The 24,894-nt window shown below is 36.1% G+C and overlaps 1 protein-coding gene across 5 annotated transcripts in view; it reads right to left on the reverse strand.

Annotated features, from left to right (window-relative positions):
• Nucleotides 1-24,894, reverse strand: part of TBC1D19 (TBC1 domain family member 19) — a 153,770-nt gene that overhangs the window by 74,667 nt on the left and 54,209 nt on the right. For all 5 annotated transcript variants that reach the window (XM_011231146.3, XM_011231144.3, XM_002924299.4 and 2 more), the window contains 7 exons: nucleotides 22,190-22,264; nucleotides 20,922-20,985; nucleotides 19,869-19,915; nucleotides 17,245-17,355; nucleotides 7,954-8,026; nucleotides 3,227-3,265; nucleotides 1,379-1,491 (listed from right to left, as the gene is read on the reverse strand). In XM_011231146.3, the coding sequence (XP_011229448.1) occupies nucleotides 1,379-1,491; nucleotides 3,227-3,265; nucleotides 7,954-8,026; nucleotides 17,245-17,355; nucleotides 19,869-19,915; nucleotides 20,922-20,985; nucleotides 22,190-22,264 (522 nt within the window). The remainder of the gene's footprint in view (nucleotides 1-1,378; nucleotides 1,492-3,226; nucleotides 3,266-7,953; nucleotides 8,027-17,244; nucleotides 17,356-19,868; nucleotides 19,916-20,921; nucleotides 20,986-22,189; nucleotides 22,265-24,894) is intronic.

Genomic DNA, 24,894 nt, shown 5'->3' on the forward strand with positions numbered 1-24,894 from the left:
CTGGAAAAATGTTAAATTTGTTTCTAAAATAGCAGCAGTTAGTTCCTTTGGAGAGACAGATTTTGTTATCTAGCTCCTGACTAGAGAACTTGGTAGGTCATCTATCTACACGATTAGATCAGAACAAGAGTTACCATCTCTTTTCCAAGAGCTGAACACTCACAAAAACTGCCCAACACACCCGACGTCTGTTCTGTAAACTGTTAATTCTAGTGTCACCACAAAAGATCAGCAATATCATTTGGTCTAAAACTTCTCTGAAATAAATCAGAACAATTATTCTTTCAAAAAGGAAGTAATTTTTGATGGTGCTGTTCATGGGGGGAGATTTAAAACACACACATACACACAAGTATATAATTTGCAAAGGTTAGAGGTGTAGTTTTTATAATAGTATTAATGATATTTAATTTTCTTAAAAACTGCATTATAATTAATTTGTAACATAATAATTGCAACATGTAAGTATTATTTTATTATTACCATTAACGGTGACCATTTGTGTCAGGCACTGTGTTAGAAGACTAACACACATTATTTCATTTAATCACAACCACTCTATGATACAAATATTATTACCTATATTTAAGTACAGGTAACTTGAGCTTTCAAGAAATTTAACTTGCTCAATGGCTCATTTCAAATAAGTTGAGTAAGGTAGGAGTTGAAATCAGGTCCATATGATTCCAAAACCCATGCTTTTAAGGACTAGGCAAGGGAAGTATTAGTTTGCTGCTTATTAAAATCTTCAAGTGGATGGATTATATGATTAATGGGCTTAAAGCAAAAAAATAATTTTTTTTTCAAAAGGAATCAGTGTCTTATATAATTCTCCTTACTGAATCTATTACCTGTCTGTTGGTGATTTCTCTTCATATTCACTGTATTTCCTAAAATAAAATGTTCTTAGAAAAATAATATTCCCATATAATATGTCTGTTTTTAGAACCATAAAAATAGTGCATGTTTCAAAACTAACTGTAGGGAGAAAAGGCTCATTTACATATACTGCGCAGTCCTTTTTTATTTCTCTCTATTCTAACAACACAGTTCTACCAGATGTCTTCACTGACCTCCACTGGATGACTCCCTTTCTAACAATTTTATTTATTGGTTTTCATACCTGTAAATTTAAAGTATCCAACTAATTATCAATAACAAAAACTTTTATGTTAAGCACAAAGTGATTAAATTCTGTTAATCTTGTCTTAGAACTCAAAACTACAGTGATTTTGAAATTAGAAGAGGGGGTAAATATATTAGATTAAGAAACCAAAGTAGAGAAAAAAAGAAACAAAAATATTTCTATTTTGAATAACTGGTCGTTGAAGAATAAATATTAACAGCTCAAATTTGGCCCATCCTTTTTTCTTCTTACCTCCGGTTGACTGGAAATATTCAAAATGAGAGCCCATAATTCTGCTCTCAGTGCTGTGGGGCTTCCTTGTCTGATATACTGTTGAGCAGCGGCACTATCTTGTTCTGCTAGAACTGTCAAAAGTATAGAAAAATTTCATTAGAAAATTCATAATGTAAGAAATAACACTGAAATCCTTAACTAAAAATCTTTGGGGAAGCTAACATTTCATCTTTATATCTAACATTACATCATGTCTTGACAACCTTCCTTTACTCTCTGAATTTTGATGTGGCCCTGTTTACAGCCCTATACGTGTCAAGCCTTAAATTCTCCCACCTTCTACCTAATCTGGTAAAAGTTTTTAATGCAGGTATCTGGAAATCACTTTGCTTTAACTATAGCTGTGTGTGTGTGTGTATATATACACACACAAACACACACACACACAATCTTTGGATTCCATGATCAAATAAAGTCATATTTACAAAAAACTCAAACTTCTTATGCATATTCTCTAAGTCATGAATGTTCTAGTATTTGGATGTAGTGTGGTATTTGAAGTATTATGGTTAAGAATTATAAAGGTGTTATCTTTAAAAAAAAAAAAAAGAATTATAAAGGTGTTGAGCACTGAGTGTTATATGCAATTAATGAATCTTTGAACACTACATCAAAAACTAATGATGTATTATATGTTGGCTAATTGAACATAATAAAAAAAAGAAAAAAAGAATTATAAAGGATGTAAGATAACTAATCTATTAGATGACTTCTTAGCTATCTGCCAAAATCAACATAAAAGAGAGATTTAAAAAAAAAAGAGGTAAAAAATAAAAAGATCTGATAACCTTTAAGAAGGCCAAAAACTATTTGTAAGCAGCCAAGTTCACAAAATTAATATATTATCTTTTTGCTTTTATTTTCATTTTAATTGTCTTTGAAAATACCAGCTAGTAAGTCTGGAAATAAAGGCTCTCCCAAGACAAACAAACAAACAAAGCAAAAAAAAGCAGCAAAAGATATACTAGACAACTGTTGATATTTATCTGACACAATGTTTTCTTATTATTTTCTTCTTAAAAGGGGAAAAAAAAAGCTTATACTAAATGAAAATGACATAGCCTAAAGAAATAAAGGAGTAATATAAAATAAAAAGAGATGAGACATATTCTTTAATTTGCAATTGTGTTTAATGCAAATGTCAACCATATGAAGGAAAAATGATGAAGTCTTGAATAAATATGATTTTGAAAAACTGAACTAGGGAGTTTAAAACATGACTACACAATTGCCATAGAAGGTACTTTGTGACACAAAGACTTACCTGTACTTCGTATTTCAAAGACAAAAGAAGATTTATAAAAACAAGGAAAAGAATCTTCAAAAGGTAGGGAAAAATCATTCCCCAGAACACTAAGAGCCGCTTTGGTTATTAAGTCTTACCATTGTGAACAGTCCAGAAGCATGCAAAAGATAGCTTCTCCTGATGCAGAGCCGTATTCCCATTAACGGTAATGAGAAGTGTGTGGGCACAGCAGAGAGACAGCCTGCCTCTTTGATTTTAAAATGAAATTCTACTGCTGAATGGAGTAAGGTAACATTATTGAAGAATGTGTGTCTGCATTTATTATTTCCTTTTTAGTGAACCATCTGTGTACTTCTTTATCTAACATTTATTGATGAAGCCAAAATGATGCATTTCTCCTCTTTATAAAAATTCCCATGATATTAACTACACAAGTAAATATTACCCTTTTTTAGGTTTTTAACTTTTCAGAGATTGGATTTCAGCTGGAGGTACAGAATGTAGACATTTACTTCAGACTGTTTCATTTTCAGAAAGTATGAGTATAATCAAAAGCTTACCTTTTTGCCCAATACGTACATGCTCATTTTCAAAAAGTTCTAAAAATGATAAAATAAAATTATTAGACACAAATATAATCAAACAATCAATATTGTTTAGAACAATATTAGGTATATTTTTTCTGCTATAGATACTGTTTTAAAGCTGAATGGCTCTATAAAGAACTACAAGAATATGTATCTTTATACGTAGAAAAATCTTTTTTCTAAGTTGTTTAAAGCTTACGGAAATTAAAAATGAGTTAAGTACATTTAATCAGAAGAAAAAATCTGATAACTAATTTCCCTTTGTTAAAATAAAACAGAATATCTTTTCAAAACAGAAACATGTCTACTCATCTGGATAGCTTCATTTGCAAAGCCCTCCTTCTGCTCTCTAATCTTCCATGAAAGCATAGCTAAATAAAGTGTTAATGCTATTATAGGTAAAATCTCACTATACAAATGCCATTTAAAAAGATTATATGGGAGAAACAAAGATTTGCTTTTTTAAAAAAGATTTTACTTATTTATTCATTTTGAAATAGAGCAAGAGAGTGCAAGAGAGCAGGGGGAGGGGCAGAGGGAGAGGGAGAGAGAAAATCTCAAACAGACTCCATGCTGAGGTTGGAGCCCCATGTGGGGCTGGATCCCAAGACCCTGGAGATCATGACCTGAGCCAAAATCAAGAGTCAAGTGCTTAACCGACTGAGCCACCCAGGCACCCCAAAGATTTGCTTTTAAAGTACCAATCATAATGGGAAAAGACTCAATAAATTAAACCACATTAAAAAAAAAAAACTACTCGTCAAAAGACACCATTGAGACTGAAAAGGTAAGTCGCAGAATGGGAGAATATATCTGCAATACGTATACCTGGCAAAGGACTTGTATCTAGAACATGTAAAGAACTCCTGGTAAAGACAGACAACTCTCTGACACAATAGGCAAAACATGTGAACAGGTTCTTTACAAAAGAGGAGATCCAAAGGATCAGTGAAGTTATGAAAAGAGGCTCAACCACATTAGTCATCAGAGAAATGCAATTAAAACCATTATGAAATACACACCCATAGCAATGGTATAATGAAAGATGGACAATTCTACATGCAAAGGAAATGGAGCAAATGAACTTTTCATACAAAGGTGATGGGAATGTAAATAGTGCGGCCACTTGGAAAACTGGCAGCACCTACTAACACTGGATGTATGCACATCAGGTATACACCTTAATGTGTGCATATGTGCCCCGAGGGACATATACTAGAATATTCATGGCAGCACTACAGGCAATAACGAAATAGTGGGAACAACTCAAATGACCATCAATAGCAGAAATCATCAATTGTATGATCCCATAACTATAAAGTAAAAAATAGGCAAAACTAATCTATGATGTTAGAAGTCAGGATAGTTGTTACCCCTGGAGGTGGTACAGTCTAGATGCTTATCTGGAGGCTTCTGGGATCCTGGTAATACTCTATTTCTTGACCTAGTCAGAGGTTTCACCAGTGTTTTAACTTCATAAAAATTCACTGATCAGTATGCTTAGGATTTGTGTCCTTTTCAGTATGTACATTATACTACTATAAATGTTATTCAAAAATTAGAGCCAAAAAAAAAAAAAAAGATTATGAAACTATGCGAGGGAAAGATTTTAGCTCCTCTCCCCATCCCAGAGAAAACCAGTTTTTCAATTTCCTTTCTTCCTCTTTCTCCCCATCAGCTGAGAAAGGAGGAGCTGTTAATTGGATTTGTTAGATTCTACAACAGTGATTAGTTTGCCTTTTCTAATGAATGGGATAACTGTGTGTTAAGGGCCATGAACTTACATGTGACTGGGTAAGTAGAGCCTGGGTCCCCTGGCAACCTGGTGACCATCTTGGCACTTGATTCCCTCCTCCCAATTTCTAGCAGTCCTGCTTTGAGGAGTAGAGAATAAAAACTGCATCAACTAAAGAGACTATCAGCCTCCTCTAGCAGATGCAGTGTTCTTTCCTCTGCTCCAACCACCCCTTGTAGGTAATATTAGCAAATTCCACATTGATTCTTATCTGAATCTTACTTTCCACTGTATCTTCACCAAGAGTAAGATTATGTCACATCTATGTGTTCACTAGTCTCTGGCCCTTAGCAGGGTCTCACATTTGTTGTATTACAAGTGAATCAAAGAAGAAAGAACTACTCTAGATTAAGAAAACAATTAGGTTTTCTAAAGCATAGCTACTACAGGATTTAGAATAATTTTAAGCAATTCTTAAGGATTATTCCAAAAGTGAAAAACATAAATATCACTCAAGGTTATATTATTTTCTTTTCCTTTTGTTATATATATGGCTATCACTGGCCATGAACAGAAATATAAGATATCTGTCTTAGTCTGTTCAGATTACTACAGTAAAACATCCACAGCCTGGGTTATAAATAACAGAAATTTATTTCTTACAGTTCTGGGGACAGAAAGTCCAATATCAGCGTGTCCTTATGGTTGGGCTCTGGTGAATGCCCTCTTCTGGGCTGCAGACTGCTGACTTTTCTCTGTATCCTCACATGCTGGAAGGAGCTAGAGAGCTCTTTCACAAGGCACTGATAGACCACCTTCCTGACCTAATCACTTTCCTGAGGCCCCACCTAATCCCATCACCTTGGGGATTAGAACTTCAAAATATTTCAGGACAAAAACGTCTAAACCATAGCAATATCTTATTCTGTAAGATATCTGATATCTTCTTATAAAATAAAAAAGGACTATCAAAGGGGTCAGAAGGTGAGGTAGCATATAATGGCAGACTTTGGAGGCTCACTGTTTAGTTCTGAATCTTGGTTCTAGACCTTACTAGCTTTGAGACCTTGGGCAAGTTACTTAACATGAAAGCAACTTTAAAATGGTAGTAATACTTCTACCTCACATGATACTAGAAAATTAAAACCATAGGGGCGCCTGGGTGGCAGAGCGGTTGAGCGTCTGCCTTCAGCTCAGGGCGTGATCCCGGCATTGTAGGATCGAGCCCCACATCAGGCTCCTCCGCTAGGAGCCTGCTTCTTCCTCTCCCACTCCCCCTGCTTGTGTTCCCTCTCTCACTGGCTGTCTCTATCTCTGTCAAATAAATAAATAAAATCTTTAAAAAAAAAAAAAAGGAAAATTAAAACCATAATGCACTATAACTATACGCCACCAGAATGACTACAAAGAAGATGGCATACAGCAAGCATTAGCAAGCATGCAAGGACGTCTACTCTCATACCTTGTTGGTGGAAATGTCAACTGGTACTACCATTTTTGAAAATTCTTTGGAGATTATCTACCAAAGCTGAACTTATGCAAATCCCAGGAGAGAGAAATTGTCTTCCCATGTGTATACTCAACAGAGGCGTATACATACGCTCACCAAGAGAAACATGCTAGGATGTTCACAGCAGCCTTACTTGTGATAGCCCCAAACTTGAAACTTCCCAAATATTCATCAACAGTACAATGGCTAAATAAATGTGTGGTGCATTAATACAGTAGAACACTGTCATGCAAAAAAATTACCCACAAATACATACAACAATACGGCTGAATCTCACAAACATAATGTGGAGCAAAAGAAGTCAAATATCAGAGGGCACATACTGTATGCTTCCATTCATATGAAGTTCAAGAATTGGCAAAATTAATCTATACTGTTAGAAATCAGAATAGTGGTTATCTTTGACAAAGGGAATAAAGATTGAAAGAGGGTAGGAGGGGGTTTCAGTTTATTGATCTGGGTGCTATTTTAATAGGTGTGTCCAATTCATAAAAATGCAATGAGCCATTCTCTTATGATGTATGTGTTTTTCCTTTTTTTTTTTTTTTTAATATAACTCTGCACCCAACATGGGGCCCAAACTCACAACCCAGAGATCAAGAGTCACACACTCTACCAATTGAGCCAGGCAGGCGCCCCTGTACTTTTCTATATGCATTATACATTAATAAAGTTTTAAAAATGGTAATAGTACATACCTTCTAGAGCTGCTGGGGTTAAAATGAGATAACACACATGTAACATACAGTATGTACTCAATGACTTGATTATATTTATTATTATTATTATTGTTATTAAGAAATAGCCAACTTCCTTATTTTATAGAGAAAGACACAAGTCCAGAAATGTAAAGTGACTTGTCCAAGTCACACACCTAGCCAGTGGTGGAGGAAAGACTAGAAGAATTCCACTACAATAAAGGCATCCATATTTTAAGTCAATTTTTATTTCTTGTTTATTATAGCTAAATACCAATCAATCTGGTCTTTTATGAAAAATGCATTGTATTTATGCACAAAAAAAGGAAAGGTGGAGAAATTTTCTGTTTGGTTAAGATTTAAAAGACACTAATTTTATAGCCTAAGTTTATACAAGGTAGAATATATGTATACAATTAACTTAGTGATACAAACAGTAATAAAAATAGATAGTAATGGCCAGTAAATGAAAACATGAGTGCTGCTGGTGACAATTTTGCCAACAAAATGACTTAAGTATGTTTAATGACTTTTCAAAATTTAAGACCTTCAAATAAAAAGACAAAATCTAGTTGAATTCTGGTAATTACAACATACAGAATTCTATTCAAGAATTAACAGCAATCAAGGAGAAGCAAAAAGTATGCTTGGTTTTCAGACATAAAAAAATTACTAGATTAATTTGGAAATGACAAGATGAGCCTTCAACGCACTCTCATTTGTCATTAATTATATGTGCTATGGAAGAAACACTCACCAGGAGGCACTTGTGTAGAATCATCTATACCCAGCTGTCCTGTAGTTAAGCCCAGTTCTACAAAGAATTCTTTCTGAAAAATAACAAACATAGAATTAACATACATCCCAGACTTTGCTACACAGTATTAAAAAAAATCAGCCTCCTCCAAACACTAGTTTAAATTAAAAAAATCACAATGTAAAATGAATCTTTGCTTCATTCAAATATCCTCTTAAAGAGGATACTATTGAACTTTTCAAGAGTAATGCATTAGTCAAATTTTGCCTTTTTAAGTAATAGACTAATTAGTAAAGTAAGACATGATAATTATACTTTTCAGTAAAGAACTAATAACATTCAAGTCTTTCCTGAGTCACACGCACAGTGTGTGTAGACCTCAACAATTTTATCTTCGAAATTCATTGTCTAAAATTACGTATATGATTCTCTACCTGTTTTCCATGGTACTGTACTTCACTTTTAATCAACTAAACACCGCAAATATCCAAACAACTTAAATTAATTTTTAAGTAAAATTAGACTATCAAGTGTTCTGCTAAACTAAGAACAAATTAGATTTATTCTCCAGACTTCCTCCAGTTATCTAGTAATGTCTAGGAAAAGTAATAATGTTTGTCTGTTACTTTTTAAATAAGTAACCCCATATTATTCACATTATTTTTATTCCCTAACTAATTAAATATTTCTATTAATATTTGCCTCAGTGTTTTGTTATTTTAATTGCTAAAACCTAACTTCCTTCTCCTTTAAAAGATGGAATTAGTTTTAATCCCTCATAATTATGTATTATTATTTAAGTTAGTGATTTATTTCTGCCCCTCATAAGACAGTTATCCAGCCTAACATGCACACTCATTTCATTTTTGTATCGATTTTAAATAACTGATGTTATACTTCAATTTTTAACTAAATTTGATTTTTATATATACTTTTAAAAACCACTTCAATTTATGCTTCCATTTTTAATGACTAAAGAGTAGTCCCTTCATACTACAGAAGGGACCTAGATCCAATAAACATGTCAATACTAGCTTCTCTAATCAAAATGGAGAATTTTACTTATGCTAAGGCACAGAAACAGAACTCTGAACATTCATTTTCTATTTCGCTGCTCTGTACTATTTTTCACTCGACGTCAGTAGACCTGAATCCCAGGTTTCCTTCAAAATTCACCCAAGATACAAGGCCTTCTGGGATGCCTTCCTTGATATTCTGGGCTAATATAAACAACTTTCTATGCTATACATACTACCTTTTATAAACCACCAGCAAAGCATAAAATCATATTGATGTGGTTTTTGGAATATAGGTGAGGTTCAACGGGGTGGAATCCAGAGCCCACGACCAAGAAAGAATTCTTGAGACGTCTTTGGTGCAAAATGGTAGTTTATGAAAGCACGGGGACAGGACCCGTGGGCAGAAAGAGCTGCTGCCCCAGGTTGTGAGGGGTGGCTGATTATATACCATGGGGTTGGGGGAGGTAAGGAAAAAGGGGGGTTGAGAAAGTACTTTCATATGCTAAGGAAGACTCACAGGATACCAGAGGCCTTCCCATTGTCAAATTAAGGTTGCTTTTCCCTCTAGCAAGGCATTCACATGAAGATAGTTGGGAACTTCCTGGAGGAACATCACATATCCCACCCAGGATGGGGGGATGGGGGAGGTTGCAGGGTGTAGGCTTATGCTTTGTCTTCAGCTAGCCTTCTGCTCCCTCATCAACATCATATTGAAATTATCTTTTTACTGTTCATCTCCCACTAACCTGAAGCTCCTGCAAGACAAGGACAGTGTCTTACAAATATTTGTACCCCCAGTACAGTGTGCTAAGTGACACAGAGCAGAGGGGCTCCATAAATACTGACTCACCCTGCTGAGCTCGAGTTTCCAACCTGTTGCCTCTATGTGACTGAATCAGTAAATAGGAATGAGTCGACAATTTCACTTTAGAGTTAATAAATTTCAGTTTATTAAAAAATGTCCTTTTAGCATGGATGAGTCTACATAACACTGTAAACTAGGTTTGAAAGCCATCTACTATAGGGTCATTTGACTCAGTGAACCTCACCAAGTTCAATACTCATACACACAGACCAGGGTCTCAAATAAACCATGCATCCTGGAGTTGGAATCATATCACCAGGCCACATGACTCAAGGAAGGCAGGAACAGCTAGCCCTAGTCACAGCAGGAAGAGAAAGACTAACCATACTCTTAGTGGGTATAGACACAAGTTTTTTGAAAATTAACCACAGGCTTTCAGTTCTTCAATAGGTAAGAATGAATCTACATCAGCTCCAGACCCCCTCAGACAGACGGAAGACATAACTAGTCCCACTCACGAACATGCTAAACCTTTTCATACTGTATCCTTTCCCTGCTTCTTTACCTAGCAAACTCCTTCAAACTAGTCCAAATGGCAGTACCTCTAAGAAGTCTTCCTAATGATGAGGGAACAGAAGGCAAGCTGAGGACAAAGCAGAAACTGACACCCCACAACCTCCCCGCCCCCATGGGGTGTACATGACATTCCTCAGGCACTCCTGGCTGCCCTGAAGGAAAAAGAAATCGTTAACCTATAGACACCACAATCCAGCAAGACTTGAGTCTCCCTCAGTTTACAAATGTTTTAGCAGTTTACAAGAACAAAGCATTTCTATCAATAACCTAGCTTCCAGAAGGGAATGTAAATACAATTAAATGTCTTTATACCTTACAAGCCATAGACAGATACTTCCAGGAATCCAGGAAGTTCCCAACTATATTCATGTTAATGCCTTCCTAGAGGGGTAAACAACTTTAACTTGACAATTGCAAGGCCTCTGGTATCCTATGAGTCTTCTTTAACATATGAAAGTACTTTCTTGAATCCTCCCTTTTTCCTTACCTCCCCCAAACCCATAGTATATAATCAGCCACCCCTCACAACCCAGGGCAGCAGCTCTTTCTCCCATGGGTCCTGTCCCCGTGCTTTCATAAACCACCATTTTGCACCAAAGGTGTCTCAAGAATTCTTTCTTGGTCGTGGGTTCCGGATTCCACCCCACTGAACCTCACCTATATTCCACAACAACATCACTACCACTTCCAGCAGAAGAATCCGCCACCCTCCTCTTCTGTACACTTTGTATAAACTACTACAAACAGGACTTCTAACATTTTAAGAAAATAACTTCTTAAAAATTATTTTTTATTAAGGATTTAATAGTAATGATTAAGTTATATACTGCTTACTAAGTTTCAAGTACCATCTATATGCTTTATATTTTAGTTTCCTAGGGCTTCCATTAAAAAAAAAAAAAAGTCCCACTAACTGGGTGGCTTTAAGCAACAGAAATTTATTCTCCCAGTTCTAGAAGCTAGAATCAAGGGCTGCTGCCCTGGGTTGTGAGGGGTGGCTGATTATATACTACGGGTTTGGGGGACGTAAGGAAAAAGGGAGGATTCAAGAAAGTACTTTCATATGTTAAAGAAGACTCATAGGATACCAGAGGCCTTGCCATTGTCAAGTGAAAGTTGTTTACCCCTCTAGGAAGGCATTAAAGTCCGTGCTCTCCCTGAAGACTCTAGGGGAAATACGTTTCAAGCCTTTCTCTTAGCTTCTGATATTTCTGGTGATGTGATTTTGGAATATAGGTGAGGTTCAGTGGGGTGGAGTCCAGAGCCAACGACCAAGAAAGAATTCTTGAGACGTCTTTGGTGCAAAACGGTGGTTTATGAAAGCACGGGGACAGGACCCATGGGAGAAAGAGCTGCTGCCCGGGGTTGTGAGGGGTGGCTGATTATATACTATCGGGTTGGGGGAGGTAAGGAAAAAGGGAGGTTGAGAAAGTACTTTCATATGTTAAAGAAGATTCTCAGGATATCAGAGGCCTTGTGGTTGTCAACATAAGGTTGCTTTTCCCTCTAGCAAGTCATTAGCATTAAGATGGTTGGGGGTTTCCTGGAAGAATGTCACACATGTCCCACCCAAGAGTGGGGGGTGGGAGGAGGCTGCAGGGTGTCAGTTTATGCTTTGTCTTTAGCCAGCCTTCTGCTCCCTCATCACTGTCAACCTTAGGTATTCCTTGGCTTATAGATGCCTAACTCCAGTCTCTGCCTCTACTGTCTTAAGAAACTCTCTTATTTCTCCTATGTTTCTTCTCTTCTTATAAGAACACTGGTCATATTGGATTTAGGGCCTACCTTATTTCTGTGAGATATCATCTTAACTTGATTGATCTGCAGTGACCCTATTTCCCTATTTCCAAATGAGGTTACATTCACAAGTACTGGAGGTTAGGACTTCAACATATCTTTTTGAGGGACACAATTCACTCCATAATTTACATCTTAACTTGTTGATCTATACAATACTTCTGTAAGATGTTATTATCTCTCTTTGACAAATAAGAAAACTAAAGCTCAAGGTCAAGGAAACTTGCCCAAGTTCACATAGCCAGTAAGGGGCAGAGCAAAAATTTTATTTTTTTTAAAGATTTTATTTATTCATTCGACAGAGATAGAGACAGACAGCGAGAGAGGGAACACAAGCAGGGGGAGTGGGAGAGGAAGAAGCAGGCTCATAGCAGAGGAGCCTGACGTGGGGCTCGATCCCAGAACACCAGGATCATGCCCTGAGCCGAAGGCAGACGCTTAACGACTGCGCCACCCAGGCGCCCCAGAGCAAAAATTTTAAACCCCAATTAGGCGGCTTTGGAATCTAATCAACTAACCATCATGCTATACTGTCTCCACATACAGCAAACAGTTAAAGAAATCAAGCAGAGAAAGACAATTATCATATGGTTTCACTCATATGTAGAACATAAGGAATAGTGTGGAGGACCACAGGGGAAGGGAGGGAAAACTGAATGGGAAGAAATTGGAGAGGGAGACAAACCATGAGAGACTCTGGACTCTGGGAAACAAACTGAGGGTCCACAGAAGGGAGGTGGGTGGGGGGATGGGGTAACTGGTTGATGGGCATTAAGGAGGGCATGTGTGGTGATAAGCACTGGGTGTTATATATCATTGAACACTACATCAAAAACTAATGATGTACTATATGCTGGCTAATTGAACATAATAAAAAAAAGTCAAATTAGCTAAAAATATGTCACAACAAAATAGCAGCTCCTTATCTTGTACAATCCTCTGCCATACACACACACACATACATACATAGGCGCACACACAATGGTAACTAGCCACTACCCAGGGACAACCACTTTCAGCTTTTTTTCTAGTATTTATTTCCATATTTCAAGTAACATATATTGCTGTTTTTATCAGTTTCAGATACCTATTGATTTTTTATTGTAATTAAGGATTTTAGCTCAGGTACAGTCTTTTACTCCATCATTCCAATATAATTATATATCAATTCTTGATTAAATCCATATTAAGTGTTTGCATTATGACTATTTAAATATTATTCACTGGTGAGCCATGTAGTATGCTATAATGCTTCCTTTGTTGTACTATTTTTTGTATATGCACCTCATAATTAAATCATTTTTTCACATACACAATTTTTTCTAATCATTTATCTTTCTATACCCTTCGACAACTCTGAAAAGACCCTCCACAATATAAATTTGCATGTGGTCAAACTTTTCTTGCAGGCATTCATCCTGGAACCTTCCACTTCTTGCTCCAATCTGGAATCCCTGTGCTCTGGTCCTATTGCCCACCCTTTGCCCTGAAACTTCTTTTCACTCTCATTCTGGAAATTTTTCTTCTCTTGGGTTGGAACCCTGCTTCCTGGGTCCCCTATTTTGCTCTGTTTATGAGCTTGATTTGGAGGCTTTCTACCAATAGTTCACCAAATAAGAGTAAATATTTTAGACCACATACATCTGAAAATGTCTACTCCAACCTCACATTTGATCAACAGTTGGCTACATATAGAATTCTTGGCTAGAAATCATTTGGATTGTTAAAGGGATTACTTCAAAATCTTCTGTCTTCCAGTTTTGCTGCTGAGAGGTCAGAAGCCACTCTAATTCCTGACACTTTTTATGTATTCTGTTTTCCTTCTATAAAAAGTCTTTAAAGTCTTCTTTTCAGGGGGCTTGAAATGGGTCCTCTTTCGTTCATGGCACTGGAAAGTGGGTGGGCCTTTTCATACCAGAGATTCCTATCTTTCAGGTCTTGGGAATTCTAAGAATTCCTTTACCACTGTTTTCTCTTTCTGGAACTTCTACTAGTCAGATGTTAGCCCTTCTGGATTTATATCTAGGTAAAAAAAAATCTTTTCCCTCTTATTTTTCATCTCTTTGGCTTTTTGCTTTTGCTTTGTCTTCTGACAGAGATTTCCTCACCTTTGTTTTCAACACTCCTACCATATTTTTTATTCCTGAATGTTCTTTCTCATTCTTTTATGTTTTATTTTGTTGTTTTAATGAAACTCTGTTCTTGTGTAATTCTTGTTTCATGAGTAGTATCTTCTCTCTGAGAATATTAATGGTTTAAGTCTTCTATTGGGAAGAAATGTTTAACAGGCTAACCTCTTTGTCCATGTAAAGATGACCTTGAGTTTACCTTCTCCCAGCACTGTTGCCCTGAAAATGTTCTGGATCTCACACACAGAACACATACACACAGACACACACATTGTGGCAAGGAATGCCAGCTATATTACTAAGCAATGTACTTTACTGAAAAAAATATGACCCTTGATGATAAATTACATTTGAAATGGAAGACTGTGAGAGGACTATAAAAATATATTGGAAAACACAGGCCTTAGCTGCCTGGTGTGGTATCTCTTGACAGGACTTGGAAGTTATGCTCATGTGCATTACAAGAAACAGTTTCTACTGTGTATGACTTCCCTATGTCATGCCTATGTAACTTTGTCACTTCCAATTGCATGCATTCCTTGTCAGGGCTGGGAAGTCGCATAGGATTTGCTATAAGGACTCCCAGTGAAGATCTACGTGATACACAGACATGCTATGTTTTCTGTCCTGAACTATTCTACAAATCTAAGTGAACCCGATGCCAGGTTATGACCTATTGTATCCTGTGAGTGTGAATGTAACTCCAAATCTAAAACAATTATTAGTGCTCATAATAAGCATTCATTCCCTAAATTGGCTATTTTTCTTTGGTTCTTGCCTTTCAAATTGGAAGATTTCAAATATCTGGAGATCCTAGGCTGGTCAGTCATATTTAGGAATGAGGCAACTGACCGAAGCTGTGTCTGCAAGGATGGGGTACAGGGTGCAGTAGAAGGAGAGAACTGAGCAGGCACAGTGATGGAGGTAGGGGATGACGGTATTAGTCTCATGATTTGGTCAACTTTCACTTAATTTCTCTGTTTTCAAAATAGCATCTCATTCCTGTACTGCTCTAAATCTGAAGTCTCTGAATTCTTAGCCTTTCTGATTCTTTTTCTCTCATGAATATATCTCTGGTATCCCGTGGAGAAGGAGGAGTCACCTGAATATGCAAGGTGGTAGGAGTCTGGGGGTCTACTCTCTCCTGATATAGACTTTCACACAGTCTCATATTCAAACCTATGGCTCAAGCCCTTCTATAACATGCGGTGTCTCCAATTCTTAAGCCTTTCCAAAGTTCTATGGAGAAAATAATCTTGCTTCTTGTATCAGTCAGTGTCCAGTCAGAAAATAGAAATCATACCAGAAATGTGAACAGGAAAAAATAGAATTAGCGAATACAAAAAGCAACTATGACTTTAGACTGATGAAGAGAGAACCAAGAAGGAACTAAGAACTCAGGAAAGGGTCTCCCCTGCCCTCAAGACTGAGATTCAGACTTTTTTTTTTTTTACGAGAAAATGCTCACCATGGTAAGTTGTAGCTACCATCTGTTATCATACAAAGTTATTACACTGTTACTGACTATATTCTCTATGCTGTACTTTTCAGCTCCATACTTTATTTATTTTGTAACTGGAAGTTTGTACCTCTTAACCCCTTCACCTATTTTGCTCATCTCCCCACCACTCCCTACTCTGACACCCACTAGTTCTCTGTATTTGTGAGTTTATTTCTGTTGTTTTTTTTTTGTTTGCTTTCTATTTTAGATTCCATGAGATTCAGTCCTTTTTTTTTTTTTTTAAGATTTTATTTATTTGAGAGAGAACAAGCAGTGGGGAGGGGCAGAGGGAAAGGGAGAAGCAGGCTCCCCACTGAGCAGGGAGCTCAACATGGGGCTCGATCCCAGGACCCAAGATCATGACCTGAGTGGAAGGTAGATGCTTAAGTGACTGAGCCACCCAGGTGCCCCAGATTCAGTCTTTTAAGGAGAGAGAATGGCTACCCTGGAAATGTGCATGTGGGTCTTGGGGCGGGTGAAGAAACTTGCTAGAGGGCAGTCTGGAGCAGGCTTTTTCATGCTAATCGGCTGCCTTCCGAATATAGGAACCAGGAAGGGATGCTCCTTGTTCTTATTATGGTCTGCAGTGCCCTCCAGAACCCTCTACTGATAAAGCCTAACATCAAGCCAGTTAGCAAAAGAGGAATGTTTGTAAGATCTAGCTCCAGCATAATAAAGCAGAGCAAAAAAAGGTTGATACAGAGCTGAAAGATAAACTGATTATTGGCATGTCTCTCATCTGTATCTCCCATCTTCTAGAGAGAGGCATTTGGACTTGAACTTCTTTCATGTTTAAGTCATTTATCATTTTCCTATCAGCTTTCCAACTGAATACATTAACAGAGTTATAAGTTGTTTCCTAGTTTCACCAAAAGCAGTATTTATAGTTCTGTGCTCCTTATTGCTTTGGGGTGATTAGCAAAAGGAGTGATAACTTCCTAATTCCACCATCAGGAATTCTCCCCACCTTTCTATAATTGCTCTATTTTAAAACTAACTTTCTCACCAAAATGTAATAGTTTCCAGAGCAAAGACAATCTCTACCTCATCTTCCCTTCCCTTTATCTCCCTCAGTGCGTCATCTTGTTAAGCTTAATAAAGGTTGGCTGAATTAAATAAAATGTATGTTCTTTAAAATTTTTTAATAAAATTCACAACTTGTTTCAGTGAGTTTTATTGCCATAGATCACGCATCTGAATCCCAACAAACTGTCTTATAAATCTATGCTGTTGATTAAAATGAGAAAAAAGCAAATACATTTATAGGTCCATGAAAGCTCATCTTTAGTCCTACCAGCAAAGCAACTCACTGTCTATAAAACATACTGACAATAAAACACAAACCTTTCACTTAATTTATTTAATGAGCAGACAGTCCTGTTGCTTTAGATATATGCTGCACTAAAATATTTTTCTAATGGCTGTCTTCTACTATATGTAATATTTTGAAATGCCTATACTTACCAATTCAGGGATGTCTTTTACTTTCAGAGGTACTTGGATTAAACCCAAATGGGTCCTGAAACTAAGTGAATCACCATTTTCATAATTTGGGTTGCGAAGATTAATTAACACCTTTAAAAACAAATCCAACAAAATTGGTTAGTTTCTTTATAGAATGTTTACACTTATAAAATTGGCATTAATATTCTTGGTGTATCACCACAAAATTAAAAACTATTTGGGGCTATGCATATACTTTAATTACATTCTAAAAAACTAATCAGTTGTATTGAAATGTTAAAACACCATAAACATGCTTTAAATTTAATATTCCAACTGATCATCTACCATATGAAATTCTGAAAAGTTAAGAATTTAGTTAGAACGAAAAATCTTTTGATGGTAATAAAAAATAAAAATTACTTGATTATAATATGATTTTAATATTTTCTTTCCTCTAACCCACTTTATTGTAAGAATACAGTATATAATACATGTAACATACACAATATGTGGTCATTGACTATCATGTTATCAGTAAGATTTCCAGCCAACAGTAGACTATCAGTAGTTAAGTTTTGGAGGAGTCAAAAGTTCTATGTGGATTTTCAACTATGCAGGGGATCATAACAACCCCTGCGTTGTTCAAGCATCAACCATATGTTTTATGCCGGCAAACTAGTAAAGAGACAACAGTTGAGAAAAGAAATAAAAATAAAATGTGAAAAGATTCATTCATTTTTCTACTCAATCATTCCACACCTATTTATTGAGCAACTATATGCTAAGCACTATTCTACAGTTGGAGATAGAGCCGTTAACTTGCAGCTGGTTTGTGGTAGCTCTATGCTTATCTCCACGGACACCTGGATGTCCGGGAGTGACCTTGGCTAAGATGAGATGAAATATACTAACTAGTCAATTATTATACTATGCTATTTAATGTCCCCTAGAGGCAGTCCATATCAGTTTATTTATATTGTTTATTAAAAATGTACAGATTGCTGGTTTCACCTGATTTACCAGTGGGGTTATAAAAGACCCCTCAGGAAACTTGTGCCTTGACTCCCCAGGCCAGTGTATCTCACTTATATCTTGGTAGCTCATAATCCAGAGACAAAGCATGTCCTGTGCAACTAAGAAAGGGCCCTAGAAGCTATGCCTGGAAGTTTGGATCTCTTTGCATTTGTATGTGCTTTCTCTCTCTTGCTGAAACAAAAGCCTTCGGTGGTTTTATCCTGTGAAGTCCTGCAAGTCTCTTCGGTCATTTGACTTTGTAATTGTTGCAGCAGTGCACAAAACAAGAAGAGAAGCTCCTGCCCTTGTGGATCTTCCATTTAATAGGAGAAGGCAGGCAATAAGCAAAATAGAAAAAGAGAATGTTATATAATGATAAATGCTATGAAGAAAAACAAAGTAGGAAAAGACTAAAAGGAGTTCCAAGCAGGAGGGTAGGGGGAAGGCTTTGCTGAGAAGGTGACACTTAAAGCGAAGACATAAGAAGTGAGGGAATATGCAGACAAGTATCTGAGGAAAAAGCACTGTGGGCAGAGGAAACAAGGAGCAAAGGCCCTCAGATGGCAGAAAGCTGGGGAGAGCAAGGAGGCTAAGCTACCTGGAGTAGAACAAATCAGGGACAAGTTATAGGAGATGAACTCAGAGATGTAATGAGGTATCAGATCAAATAAGATGTTTTACGCCACTGTCATGACTTTGGCTTTTAGGTAGAATGAGATGGGAAGCTACTGGATGCCAGAGGAGTGGTTTATTTGGAATGGTACTTAAAGGGCTTCCTCTGGGGACTGCACTGAGAACAGATTCTGGTGGGTAAGGGTGGAGCAGGAAGGCCAGTGGGAGGCTACTGCAATGGTCCAGACAAGACGCAGGAGCTTGAACCATTGATGTAGGAATGGTAGTGAGAAGACATGGGTGGATTCTGAATACATTTTGAAGGTAAAGGTGACAGGATTTGCAGATAGATTATGTATAAGGTACAAAAGACAGAGTAGAGTCAAAGAAGGGTCAATTAAAATAATTAGTGAGTTCTAACTGCCTACTAAAGAGTTGCACTCAATGATCCGTATGCCTGTCAAACTTAACTAAGCTCTTTGTCTTCACTAACAAACCTGTTCCTCCTCCTATAACCCCTATGTCAAGGGCAAGGTACCTCTGCCCAGCTGCCAACTCTAGACACTTAAACATCATCTGTACCTTTAATTTTTCTCATACTCCCCAGACCTAATCAGTTCCCAAATCCTAAAGATCTCTTGCAAATCTGTTGAACTCTTCCTAGTTCCAATGCTGTTCTTTTAGTTCAGACCCTTTTCATGTCTTGCCTAGACTACTAAAACAGGGGAAAGATTCACTGACCATCTATATGGGCCAGGCAACAGGCTACCTGATTTACGATTACTATTTTTTAATCAAAATCTTCCTAATTGATTTTCTTGCCTCTAATCTCTCCACATTCCAATGTATTTTCCAAGAGCTATTTCCAAACACAAATTTGATCATGTCATTCTACCACTTCAGTGACTCTAGGGCTTTATACATGGTGATTCCTCTGCCTGGAGATTTTCTTATATCATCATTTCTTCCACTTTTCCCCCTCATTAATATACCTATATTGATCCAATATAACCTACCTCCAGAAAATCCTTTGGTGCATAAACAGGTCTGAAAAGGCTTAAATCTGGAATTAATAAAATAGATTAGAACAAAAGTCCAATTACTACACCATATGAATGCTTATTAATAATAAAAGTTAACGAATCTTTCATATGTTGCTATGTCGCTAGATTAATTCAGACTTGCAGAGTATCGATAATTTTTCATTCATTGTCTTAAGTATTGGGAGCACAAAAATGAAAAGGAAGGGTAACAGCCTAAAGTGACATATTCTGGAAGAAATTAAGAGACTCCCTTTCCTAAATCTGTAATAAATTTGTAACTGAATTGAAAAATCAATGTCAGTAAAACATAAAAGTTCTATATGAGAATTCTCAGAGTACACAGAACATAAATAATACTTTCTTAGTGAATTCCTCTAGTTGTATTGTGCTGTTCTCCCTTTTGAACTTGTATAACACACTGCTTCCTCTAGTACGGTACTCATTTCTTGCCCAGTCCCCCACACTAGTTTTTAAAGGAGTCACCAGGGATTATGTACATGTCTATCTATACAATTATATATATCTATTTATCATGGTAAATGAGATACAGTTGTCACTCATATATTTATAAAATTGGTTGATTTAGTTCATTTTAACCATTAAAATGAACCAAAAAATAAAATAACATAAAATGAACCAAAAGAAATACTTAAAAACATTTAGAAGTCTCAAAACTTCTCACCATTTCACCTACCTTTAAAGACTGAAAAATATTTACCTTAATGAAGAATCTAAGAAATCCACTGAAAGATTTAATCTACTTTTCTACAAAAATGTTTCCAAATGCTGCTTTAAAAGAGGATAATCGTTTTAAATATCTTGAAGTAATGTAAAACATTGGCCAAAGTTAGGAATTTTTCAACTGCAAAGTAGGAGTTGAAGCAAAAAAAGTAGATGACAGTAATTAGCAGGGAAGGAAAACTGCTGGCGCTACCAAAAGAACTGTTAATGCTGTTATTTTGGATCCATAATTAAGAAGGTGATTCGTTTCCTACTACCACATTTTGAAAAAAGTTGTTCATGTACCTGGTTCGTCAGTTCCCATTTCATTCCATTTATTGAGAAGTTCTTTCTGTTCTCCAACTGGCCTCTAAAAAAGGTAATTTTAAAATTGGTTTCATTTTGTGCAGTTTAGCAATGCAGCTGAAAAATAAGAACCGATAACTTACCTAAAAGTTTGGATAAGCTACCATAATATAAGAAAAAATAATTTCATGACATAAGGTGAACTGTTTTGGGAATTACTTTTACAATTCTTGTTATTTAACTATTATTTTATATCTAGTCTCAATGGCTCAGGTAGAATGTGGTACTAATGAGTCCAAGAAAAGAAGGTAAATGATCTCTACTGGCCAGTAAATTTCACAAAGAAAAACTGCTCCTCAGCCACATAGTACATCTCTTACCCCATCCCACAACCTCAGAAACACATCGCGAGGGGGACTGGCCAAGAGAGTGTGACTGTGAGTCAGCAGCACCATCTTCCTATATGAAAGACAGCGCATCACACAATACTACATACTTCGACAGTTTTCCATATAAATGTATCCGTTTTTTATGCCATCTTTCTGGTGCCTCCAGTGACTTGTCCTTGGGTATTATCCAAAGTTCATCCACTATATCCTGTCCCACGACAAGGAATAAATAGCAGGTAGGGAGAATAAAATGAAGAGAAATTTGTTTTTTCCTACTCAGGAGAAGCCAAAAAGAATCCAGAGCATTCCTCAAGTGGTTTTTCTCTTCCTTTTCATCTCTCCCCACTCAAACTCCATAGTGATAGATAAATGTTGAGAATTAGATCTAATAATACCACTATTAGAACTAAATAATTCAACTGAGAGATGACAAATCATCCTTCCATTCTCTATGTTAACACTGAAAGATGGTACCATACTGGCTATTACAAGATAATAGCATGCCTGAACCCCATCTCAAATTCAAAAAGTATGATTATTGTGCAAATTAGCCAAAAGTAAGGAGACCAAAGGTAATTAAAATTCTTAAAGTGCATTTATAACACTTATAACCTTTACAAATTTCTAAATAATCTATATGTAGATTATATACTATATTTTTATTTATTCTCAAGATATGTTCATTACAAAAAGCATTATAGTATATGTAATAGAAATCTATTTAGAATGCACCCATGTAAGTGGCCTTTTACAGATTTTTGATTCAAAACAAACTGATATACTGGTTAAAAAATAAATAAATAAATCTGCCTAACAGTTACAACTTCAAGGTACTCCTAGTATTTGATTGACAATAAAATACTTGAATGTTAAAAGTACCTTTCGTGCCAATGGGATACTCAGTTCCGTGCACATACTATTTAAACTCTTCAAAATTCTTTTTTCCCAACTTCCCTGAAATATAAAAAACAACTTATTATTGTTTCTGGTTAACAATACCAAAACTAATTTTTAAAAAATTAAAGATATTATGAGTTATATAGAAATGGTAGTTGGTTGGTTGAGATTGGTTAACTTCATTCATTATTTCACTCAACAAATATCGATTACTGCCTACTATGTGCCAGATACTGTCCTTAGTGCTGTGAATTAAGCCATGAACAGAAGGTCTCAGTCCTCATAGAACTGATGTTCTAGGGGAGGATGGCTATGAGGATAGATTAAAGAAAAAAAAAAATCAACAAGTCATAAGAAAAAATAGCAAGTAATAAAATGGTAAATTACACTTAAGCATTTTGTAAATGTTTGATACTCAGAAATCTCATTAATAACCTAGTAAAAATAAAACTTTACAGGAATTATTATATTGTAATTTTTCCAAACAAGACATTTCAGTCCTAAATACTTCAGCATGAATGTTCTAAAAAGAACTTTCTCCTACATAATAACCACAATACCACTATCACACCTAAGAAAATTAGCAATAATATTTCACATCATCTAATACTTAGTCCATCATCAAACTTTTCCAGTTGTCCCCAAAATATCTTCTATAGTTTTTTTAATCCACAATCCATTAAAAACATATGCGTTACATTACATTTGGTTGTTTTATCTTTTCCCATGTAACTGAATCTACAGTCTCTTTGTCCTTTTCTTTTTCATGATACTGACTTTTTTGAAGAGTCCAGGCCAGTCATCTTTTAGAATGTGTTACAATCTGGATTTGTCTTATTGTTTTTTCACAGCATTGATTACCTTCTTCTCTAACCCCTATATCTCTTTTAAATTTGAAATAATAAGTTCTTTTTAATAGTCAGTCATAAATTGATTACCCATGTATACCATATTTTAGTAAATTATTCTTTTTAACACCAAGCTAAAATGTTGTAATTTTTTTTTTTTGGTCTTTTTACTAAAACATGCCTATAGGCCACTTCTGACTCACTGAAACCAAAATAAAATAATACCAAAGCTTCAAAATTTAGACCAGGAGAGAAGAAAACAAGAGAACTATATATTACATTATTGATAATGGACAGTTATATCCAGTCAATAAAAGCGGAATAATAATAATAGCTCCTTTAAGTGGTTGTTATAAAGATTAAAGAGGTAAAGTATTTGGAAAATTTGGAAAAGGGACATAATAATGATAATAATCATCATTCAATAATTGATAGCTTTTACTATAGTTATTATTGTTCACAGGTTCCTCTTTAACACATATATTTAAATATATTACCTTTTTTTTTTTTTAAGATTTTATTTATTTATTTGACAGAGATAGAGACAGCCAGCGAGAGAGGTAACACAAGCAGGGGGAGTGGGAGAGGAAGAAGCAGGCCCACAGTGGAGGAGCCTGATGTGGGGCTCGATCCCATAACACCAGGATCACGCCCTGAGCCAAAGGCAGACGCTTAACCGCCGTGCCACCCAGGCGCCCCAATACATTACCCTTTTTATCTGGAAGATATTCTCCATGCTCTACTCTCATCTCCAACGTACTTATTCCTACTTTATATGAATAAACCTTATTCACCTTTCAGGTCTTCAACTCTATTAAGCTTTCTCTTCCTGGTCCCTCACCTCAGATGGTATTAGGTGCCTTTGCACCCCATCCTTCACCTATCATAGCACATAATCACACTTTGTCTAGCACCTAATAAATGCTCAATGATTGAGCAGATTTCTACTCTAAAAATAGGTTTTTTAGGAGTAAAAGAATAGTCTTCATAAATTATATGAAACACCGACAAAACTAATCCCATTTACTGGTTTATTTTCAATTATCTCTCTCTTTTACTGTAAATATTTCTCTTAGATCCAAGACTTAAAATACCTTTGAGCACCTTATTCATGATCAAACAGTAGTTATAACAATATAACCCACTTCCATCCCCAACATCCTTATCCTCAATTTATCTGAATAAATCTTACTCAACTTTCAAGTCTCAGCTTAAATATCATTTCCTCTAATAAGCCTTCTGTCAATTGCCTCCCCCACCCCAGCTCCAGACTGTGGGGGAAGGAGATACAAGAAAGCTTATTTGGGGGGAAAAAAAAAAGTAATCTTAATTCAATCATTACTATAAAAATAAAATTTGCGTAAAGATTAAAAATCCAATCTCTGGGACTCCTGGGTGGCTCAGTGGGTTAAGTGTCTGCCTTCAGGCCAGGTCATGATCCCAGGGACCTGGGATCAAGTCCCGCATTGGGCTCCCTGCTCAGCAGGGAGTCTGCTTCTCCCTCTCCCTTTGCCCCTCCCCCCTGCTTGTGCTCACTCTCTCTTTCATGATCTGTCTCTCTCAAATAAATATCTTCAAAAAAATAAACAATAAAAAAATCCAATCCCTGAATTTGTATCACTTATCCTATTATATAAAGAACCAAATTGCTATTATTGAATTATTATTCCAAATATTCTCATTTTCAGCCACACATAAAAAGGCTCTTGAACTGATAAAAAGACAGTATCTCATGGACATAAAAACAAAAAGTTACAGTAGACATCAATGTGTGGATCATAATACATACTATACATATTTTTAAGACTGCAATATACAATTTTAATACAGTATAAAGCC

Source organism: Ailuropoda melanoleuca, chromosome 11, assembly GCF_002007445.2.
Source record: "Ailuropoda melanoleuca isolate Jingjing chromosome 11, ASM200744v2, whole genome shotgun sequence".
Taxonomy (NCBI): Eukaryota; Metazoa; Chordata; class Mammalia; order Carnivora; family Ursidae; genus Ailuropoda; species Ailuropoda melanoleuca.